Here is a 9729-nt window from a genome sequence, read left to right on the forward strand (position 1 = left end):
TCGCTACTTGCATGCTAATTTTATTGACTCAAATAAGAGAAAAAAACGGGGATTTAGATTTTACTCGCTATTTCCGAGTTCTCGCTATTTCCGAGTACGTTACTTGCATGTTCTACTGTATTTGGTTATTTCACATGATATGCTTTGTTATGTATTTATGAAACGTTTTAGATTTTTATTACTTTCATCTTGTTTAAGAGAAGTACTGAGGGTTCATTCCTGTCCATCATTAACCCCATTGTCTTAATCTCAGAATAAAGACATAAAGAATGCTTCATTTGATTTTGTTTACTTTTATTTTTACTTCTCATCTGGGGTGTATTTGTTGAAGTCTTAATTCCCTTCAGGGCTCCGTCGAAGAAAAAAAATTAAAATTTCCTTTTTCATTTTGTTTCACAGCCTATTGAATTGGTAAAATTCTAAGAGAATATTCATCTGCCCTGGACCCGGACTCAATTATGTCTTGTGGATTTTCAGGCAATTTTTTCAAGGGGCAGATGCAGGCCTGTCTCTTGACAGCTCTAGCAGAATTATAGCATTAACTTTTTATGACTCAGTCGTGTTGAAAAAAATTAGGAAAAACTTGTTACTTGATTTCTGGCAGATAATTTACAAATTATCAATTTTAAATGTGCGTAATTGTTTTGTAATTTTGAAAAGGAAATGACATTTGCATTAATTGAATGAGTAAATATGTATATTTTTAGATATGATCATATTATTAACTATATTTGTATGACGAGAGAGTTGTTCGCTTTAAGAATGTACTATAAATTTTATTCCTTTATTAAAATCTCACAGCCTTATCAAACTAAAGAATAGTTTTTACTATTTCTGTTTAATTTTTATCAGTTGTTGGAAATTGATGAAATATTCCTTGTACTTGTAGTCTTCGAAATGTTGTATCAATGGTCACTGCCCATTAAATCACCTAGCAATAGCCTGGTAATCTGCTACTCTTGTAACTAAGAAGTGTTGAAATATTTGTGTGTTTATTTCTTCAACAAATTTGTAAAACAAATAACCACAACTTTTAACTTTAGTTTGTATCTGCCTGTCTGAATTTTTGCTTGAAGTTTAGCAATTTTCATTTTATGGATCACTTTTTAATCGTGTGAATGTGTGTGTGTGTGTGTTTGTAAGTGTATAAACGTGACAAATTTTTATAATGTATGAATGAATGAATTTGCATTTACAACTCATTTAGGAGAGAGGCAAGTGGACATTCTGACAAGATGCCTTTTCAGTCTGCTCAACTGTAAATGGACAAGTAGAGAGAAAAGTGAGATGTAAGTTACAACCGCTAATCTTCTGGCAACAAATTGCCCGGGTTGATTTAAACACAAACATTTATTTGTTAATTAATAGGAATGGCTCCAACGTGCCAAATTATTTAGAGGTCAACAATTTGGTTATTGTTTAACAGCGTATTTTAAGAATTCAAGACAACCTTTTAGTACTATGTTAGAATACTTAGGTTTTACTATATTTTTCTTTATTTTCCTTGAATTTTTTTTTTTTTTTGCTTGTTTGTTGGGGGGTTTTCGTTTTTTTTTTGTTTTTTTTTGTTTTTTTTGTTTGTTCTTGTTGTTATTGTTTTGTTTCGTGTAACACTAGGTTCAATGTATTATAACACATGATTAATGAAACGATTATTGAATATGAAAGGTATCTAACTAATCATTATTTTTCATTACATTTGTTTCTTGTGACCAACTTATTCAATAATGTTTTATTTTATCATGTATTGAAATTCTCCATTTTGTTATTTTGACGAATGTGTTACAATAAAGCATATGCTATTTAATTTTGTTTGTTTTTCATTGCCCATTTATTGTGTTGTAACTGAACACAACTATTTCAGATGGAATTTTCAAAAAACATTTTAACAAAACAACATCCACCTATTTACCAGGTCTTTTATATCGTTATCATCGTTTTCAATCAATATCCAATACCTACTTCTGGGTGGGGATCCTGACCTCCCATAGCGGGCAGGGAGGTACATACTGTGTCTTCTATCCCCTTATATCTGTTTTCCAACATGCTTTCTGTCTTTGTCTTGGAATGAGATTACTTGGTTTTGTCCTGGCTCTGGCCGGAGTCCTAGCTGGGAGGGAAACAGTCAAATGCATAGTTATTGTTTTGGGAGATGATATTTTTTTCCTTGTAAATCATCTCTCTGTTATGTATTATTATTTTTATTTTGAATGTATAATGTAAGCATTTGAGTGTGTTCCTCTTTGATGGATTTTGTGCTTCTGTCTGGATGATACTTGTAGGTGATTTCAAACTAAGTACATTGGTGGTATGCTCTTGGAATCTACATCTGATCCCTATTTGTTCTCAGTTCCCCTTTGTCTTACTTTTTCTTGGGTGCTTTAATTGTAATTCTAGAACTTTTTACTATCCCATTTTCTTCCTTTTTACTGGCGCTGATATAACCTAAATGTGTTGCAAGCGCCGTAAAACACTTAAAAACAAACAAACAAAACAATACCTACTTCGTGTAGGTAATAAGCTATAAAACATTTTCCGATATGGCATTTTCTCATGCTGCCCCAAAAGTCTCTAATTCACATTTAAATACAAAGTATGTTAAAACACACGTTATGAATTCTTCTTTGACCAAATAATTTTATGAATAGAACTGTTAAACGTATATAAAGGGTGCGAGAGAGAAAAACGGAAAAAATGTATGACTCCATTTCAATACAAAGCAGAATCCAAAACATTCAAAGATTTGCGAGCAACGTGAACATGATCTTAAGATACTAGACATCTACGTACTTGCTAAATTTGATTAAACAATTGCTTAAAGATCTGTGCCAATTATACCAAAGTCATTTAAAAATCACGATATCAAAAAATTTCCAAACTTGCGTCATATTTTTGCTTTCGCATATGGTAGATACACATCAAAGTGTCTCCTAATAACCTACATTTGATTCCACAGTGTCTATAGTCAAACAAAATCAGATAATTCACGAAATAGACTACCATGAAAGAAGCATATTTACAACAAAACATTATGGTGTCTGGTTGAGTCAGTTGGCAGCAAAAGACAAAATGACATTTCATTGACATGTGAATCAAAAAAAAAAAAAGTGAACCACAAAGTGAACGTGCAAAATAATGTAATAGTGTTAGAAGAAAAACTTATTCGAGACTTTGTTTCACTTCATCCTGATTGGTCATTTGTTTTTCAACATTAGTAGTTGTAGCATTAAACAGTTTTACTTAAGAGAACGTGGACATTCGTTAATTTCAAAAGATGGCATCCGATGAGTCCTGACTTGAATCCATTGGATTACAGCATTTGGTCATGGATGTCATGGTTTATAAGAAGCTTGCAACAGTTTTTACACAGAAGTATAGTTAAAACAGGCAATTCAAAATGCTCACTATTAATTTAAGAAATCAGAAAATCAACTGGATCATGGGGGAAAAAAAGGGGAGCGAAGTCCCAGGTTTGAGAGTTTTTCCAAGATGATCATTTATATCAATCGATTTTTGAAGGAAAATTTTTTGGTCACATTTTTAAATACGAGTTTTTTTTTTTTCCACAGTTAAGTGGTTAAAGCTTGTGGCAGCTTTTGATATTAATGATTTAAAAATGAATAAATCAAAGACGAGAGGATGCATTGCTGGGTCCTCATCCATAGTCCATAGTATCCACGGACAGCCATCTCATGTATACAACATTCCTGTGGACGAGGAGAAAATGTATGTTATTGTTATCGTTTCCAATGTTTTTTCCTACTCAATGGAATAGGAGAAACAATCTTCTCAATTGAGAAAACTAAACAAAAGATAAAACCACTATCAGATACCGGCCTACTTAATGGTAAATGAGAATATTCTGTTATTTCCCACATGCGCTCAATAAAGACATATAATTTTTTTCCACGACTTTGGGTTGGGGGGGGGGGGGGGGGGGGGGTAGGAGTTTTATGGGCCAGTGGAATTGGCCATGTTGATCAGTGGTGTGATACTGACACTTTTAACATCTTTTTTTTTTCTTTCTGATTTGATTTATACCCAGAAGCTTGTTTCTGCTTCTTGCGTCATCGTGTAGAGCTTTTATTATTTGCTTCTCTTAGAAATCTTTTCGAGCTTTGATTTGTACTTTTCTCAATCCCTTCTGACCTGGTTGGTCACTCTTGCTGTGTTTTCTGGCCACTGATCTACTGTATATTATTTCCCCTTCTTATATGCTTTCTATCATTTTCTTGATAAAGAGTGCTTGGTTTTGCTCTCGCTCTGGTTGGGATCTTCAGCTGAGAGAAATCAAAATGTATCATTCCTTTTTGATGGAGAGGAAGATGGTATCTTATTGCCAATTAATCATCTTTCTGCTATGAATTTTTATATCTTTTGTTTTTAATACGATATTTGTATTTGAGTGTATACCTCCCAACTAAATCGTGTCCTTGTGTTTGGATGATACTTTTATGTTGTCTCGGAGAAGAAATTTTGATGAAACTTTGAGTAGAACTTTCTTGAAATTTAATTCTGTTCCTTGGGTGAAATTGTCACATTTGTCTCTGCTATTCTTCTGCAGATCTACAAAATCTGACTATTCACCATCTCCATTCTTACTGGCGCTGAAATGACCTCAATGTATCAGAAGCGCAGTAATACCACCCCACCCCCACCCCCTTTTTTTTTCAACAAAAAAAAAGCACATTTCCCAACACATACCTCTACGTAAATCTTGGAAGTTAAATGCTCATGCTAAAATGCATTTTTTGCCGAGTTCTGCCCTATATAGGTTGTGACCTTTTCTTTTGAAACACGACCTTATATGCATGTTGGTCACCTTGGTATTGTTTAGTCAAGTTAGCAGATATACGAGATCCTTTCTTTTTTAAAATATAGCCTTATGGAGAACATTGTGCTGTTTGAGTAAAAAAAAAAATAATTATACGGCGCACACCTCTACTGAAAGATTTGAAAATCAGAAATGTACTTTTTACAGATAGATAAACAGATAACTTGATTTCCTTCTATAATTTAAAGTCAGTTTGAAAGTTCGTTGAGTCAAACAGATATCATAAAAATTGTACCGACGTCACTAACACTCTCAAAAAACAACCGATCTTGACACTGTAAAAAGATGTCAGTCTGGCGTTTTTTACGGAAATCGTTGCATTCAAAATAATGTATTCACTTAATTACTTTAAGGATTTCAGATCTACACTAAGTTTTCAACAGTTTTCATCGTTTATGACATCAAGTATTATTATTGCCCCTTTGATGCTTTCAATGTGATGGTTTTGGGTGGATAATACCCAGGTTTAACTTATGGCCACACCCTCAAATCTATCTGTCCAGCATAAACATCAAGTACAGAAATTCCTGCTAGGAACTGTCGAATTTGCTTTTTTCAGCATATCGTGGCATTCATAATGATATTATTCACTTTGTCACATTAAGGTATTCGGATTTACAGAAATTTTAAACAAGTTTCACCGATTAACATCAACTAATATTACTGCTAATATTACTGTCGTTCTTATGCCATCGATGGGATATTTATTGCCCTGGGAAGTATTTAGTTAAACGTTATCGGCAAACTGTCAATTGTATCTGTCTAGCTTCTAGCCCGAACAAACCAAAAGTAGACATATTATTATTATGATGGAGTACCTTTTGATTGATACTGTTCGCGTCTGCTTCAGATTTTCATTTGACCTCAGGATTAAAGTGGTCGAAACACCATTTTCTTTCATGTATGTATAGATCATTGTATATTACTTAGTTTTGAATTATGGGCAAACTCTCAATTTTACCAAACAACAATCAAAACATGATCACCAGAGTACTGTATTGTACTGTAAGGTATGTTCTCGATCCTAGGATCGTCTTTCAACTCTGCTCGCGTCTGCTACTTCAGGTTTATTTTCGCAGTTGATGTAGGGTACATCGGTACTGCTGGCTTCCCCACCGTTACTGTTACTGTCATTCTCTATGCTAGAATCTATATACATGAATATGTCAAGAATCAGAGCCTAAACTGCCTAAACTAAGACCAAGTAAGCGTAAGTCATTGATTCATATTAAATGATGGTGAGTACAATATCGAATGAAAATAGTTCTTTCTCCGTGAAATTGCAGGCTTTTTACTAGTAACTTTAAAATTGTATAATGTGTCAGAGCTGGGGTGTTGATGGGAAGTGAGATTTATTGTTGTATTAAGACGTCTTCAAGTGCAGACTGCACTAATACCTAGTACGGGATATCTAATTCAGCGAACTCTCTCAATATTAAAATGAGTCAGATATGTTGTCAATTACACCGAAGGCACCACACAAAAAAAGATTGAAACCTAGTATTATGGTTCTGGAAGAGATGATTAACAGGAAAGCTTACCTGCGATGGAACCGGTTGCAAAGCTAGCCACGTTCCCTGCGATGAAGGCACTCACAGTTACGTCAACAATGTCCTGTTTACGAGCTGGACCGAGAAGCATAAAAGCGCCAAGGGCAATCCCTATGGCGGAGAAGGCCGAAAAACCACACATAGCATATGTGGCGATGACCTCTGTGCGTTCCTTTACGAATAGACCCAAAAATAACGTTCGTATGAAAGAGGGATTATGGATCTTAACTTGTGTACTTCATGTTTTTTTTTTTTTTTATTTTTTTTTTTATTTTGTGTGAGTCAAGGTGTCAAGACGTCTTTCTATCCTGCTGTGGTGTTATGATCGTGCATATTATCCTATATTTCTAAGTAATTGTTACTGTCTTGGATTGGAATGTATATTAGTCTGTTTGTCTCATTTCCCTTTATCTTTTGGACTATATTCGGACTGTTTAAGTGTTTTGTGTTTTCAGGATTTCTGCCACTATTTCACACCATTCGAGACATTAAATCACAGTTGAATCTCTCATCATTGTATTATTTTTATTTATTATTATTATTATTATTATTATCACACGTAACCGTCAGTCGTGTTCACCTGTAAACCCTGGTTGTTTTGATTATCTGGATTGTGTTGTTGTGTAAACATTCCGTGTCACTGTTTTTGTCACTCTGTGACAAGAGTCGTGAACTGTTTCTCCCAACCGTAACTCCCCCCCCCCCCCCCCCAACCTTCTCTCTCTCTTCAACGTACTTGATAATCAGTAACCAAACCATGTCTACCCATCTTCCAATGCAAAGAGATTAGAGAGGGGGTAGCGACGATCTACCGACTGTTACTGACGAGATGTGTGAATTGAGAAGGGAATTCAATATGAATTGAGGAATGTAATTGATGGAGTTAAAGACAGCGTTAGCTCGGTTTTAGCGGTGTTGGGACAGCTAAGTACCATCAAAGAACAAATGGACAGGATATTAGAAAATTGAAAGGACAAGAGGAGAGGTTAGACAGGATAGAGGAGGAGGTAAAGATGCAACGAAGCGAATGTCAGGGGCGAGGGGGGCGAGATTGAGAGTGAGGCCAGAAGCAGGAGGAACAACTTGGTGTTCCTACGGTGTCGAGGAGAGGGAGGAAAGAGAATTGTTTTGAACTGGTGGCGGAAGTGCAAAGTGGAAGGAAGGGTGGTGATTGAAAGAGCGCACAGGATGGGTAGAAGAACGAGTGACAAAAGAAGGCCTTTTCATTGCCAAATTCCTTGACTTCAATGACAGGCAACGAGTCAAGCTGGGGAGGAAGCATCTGCCTCCTGGACTTGGAGTAAGTGAAGACTTTCCGTCTGAGATCAGGGAGGCAAGACGCCAATTGATGGCGGATTTGAAGGCAGCCAAGAATGCCGGAAGAGACGCCTGGATAGCATACCCAGCCAGGCTGATTGTGGACGGCAGTGAAGTGCGGACAGTGAGACCGACGACGGCAACAGATCGACAATAGGAAGATGCGCCGCGGAGCCACCTTTCAAATCGTATCCTTTTGTGTTTTTAATATCAATGGTAGTTTGGAAATGAAGAAAGAATGTCCTGAATTTGTTGAAAGTATTTATAAATTTGATGTAATTTTGTTAAGTGAGACGTGGACGAATGAGAGAAGTAATTTAATTAGTTAGATGGCTACTGTGGGACCGTTCTGCAAACACCGTAAAAGAAAATCAAGGGCCAAACGGATTCGGGCGGGTTAGTGTGTTATTTCAGGAAGCGTTTGGAAAAGGGTGTGTCAGTTGTAGATTGGGAGTATGAAGATGGTATGTGTTTTAAATTAGACAAGGAACATTTTGGATGGAATGAAAGTGTATATTTATTTATTTGTCTACATGAGGCATATGGATCAACGCGTAGCGATTTTGACGATAGTGTAAGTTGTTTTGATGAACTGTTAAATCAATTGACAAAAGTGACCGATCAGGGAGGGATTATAGTAGCAGGAGACATGAATGCAAGGACGGCGGAGAGAGAGAGGATTGTTTGACTGTTGACATCAGAGAGAACCAACAGAAGAGCTTGCGGTAGAGAATGTTATATGTGAAAGAGATTTCTTATGTAATGACATGACAGTTAGACGTTTTAATAAGGACAAAAAAGTAAATGACTATGGACTGAAATTACTCCCAATATGATAAAAGGGACATAGGGATGCACAACGTTTGGCAATAAAAAAGGGGAGAGTACAATCGACTATGTTATTGCAATAAGCGGGTTATAGGAAATGTGTGTGGTTTTAACATCCATGAAACAAATGAAATGTCAGATCATAAGATAATATCGTTTACTTTGAAATTAAATAATAGTGAGCATAGACGGGAGGTAAGTGACGGTTTAGATGGGGTTATGTTGACAAAGTGGAAAGAGGATAAGAAGGAGAATTACGTTACATTATTAAATACAGAAGTGTGTCATAATATGGTGAGAAATCTAATAATTTGGTTCAAATAACACAGATCCAGAGGTATTAGAGGGTAATATAGTCGAGTTAACAGATATTTTAACAGAAGCAGGGATAGATCATGTAGTTAGGATAGAGGGGAGAGGGGATAAACAAAAGAAAGGGAGAAGAAAGAAAGCACCATGGTATAACGAAGCTTGTCAGATCCAAGGCAAAGTATTCACTGAGCAGCACATAAGTTTATAGGACGGGACAGGGGAAAGCAGGACATTGATGTGTAAGGAAAGGAATTAATACAGGAAGGTATGTAGGATTAACAAAAGAAATTACAGTCGCAAAAAAGCGCAGCATTTATTGGATTTAAGTAAGCATGAACCCCAGAACTTTTGGAAGGAAATTGAAAAAAAATCAGTATCACGAAGAGAGCTGCCAGATATAAACTTCTACGACCATTTTAAAACTTTAGCTAATAAAGAATCAGGGGTTGGGGAGATGGGTAGGGCGGAAATTTCAGAGGTAGAAAAGGATGTGGGAAGGAATATTATATATATAGACATTTTAGATAAGCCAATCGAGATGGGGGAACTAGAAAAATCAATTAAGGCTCTTAAACGCGGCAAAGCTACTGGTGTGGATAATATGTTAAATGAATTTATTATTAATGCAACTTCAGAAATCAAATTACTAATTTTATCGATTTTCAATAAGATACTAGAATTGGAATATTTCCCCTTGATATGGAGTCAGGGTAGAATTTTGCCGATTTTTAAAAAGGGAGATGAAAGAGATGTGAACAATTATAGAGGGACAACAATAATGAGTTGTATAGGAAAATTGTTTACAAGAGTGATGAATGAAAGACAAAATGTATGGGTGGAGGGAGAGAATGTGTTAAACGAGGTTCAATATGGATTTAGAAAGGGAAG

General features: G+C 35.8%; 1 protein-coding gene across 5 annotated transcripts in view; it reads right to left on the reverse strand.

Annotated features, from left to right (window-relative positions):
• Window positions 1–1478: 1478 nt before the first annotated feature.
• LOC144962903 (solute carrier family 28 member 3-like) overlaps window positions 1479–9729 on the reverse strand; it is a 57939-nt gene continuing 49688 nt past the window's right edge. For all 5 annotated transcript variants that reach the window (XM_078896293.1, XM_078896291.1, XM_078896292.1 and 2 more), the window contains 3 exons: window positions 6376–6556; window positions 2501–3707; window positions 1479–1958 (listed from right to left, as the gene is read on the reverse strand). In XM_078896293.1, the coding sequence (XP_078752419.1) occupies window positions 3691–3707; window positions 6376–6556 (198 nt within the window). In that variant the 3' untranslated portion in view covers window positions 1479–1958; window positions 2501–3690. The remainder of the gene's footprint in view (window positions 1959–2500; window positions 3708–6375; window positions 6557–9729) is intronic.

This window comes from Berghia stephanieae, chromosome 1 (genome assembly GCF_034508935.2).
Source record: "Berghia stephanieae isolate SIO BIC M18660-M18661 chromosome 1, UCSD_Bste_1.3, whole genome shotgun sequence".
Classification (NCBI taxonomy): Eukaryota; Metazoa; Mollusca; class Gastropoda; order Nudibranchia; family Aeolidiidae; genus Berghia; species Berghia stephanieae.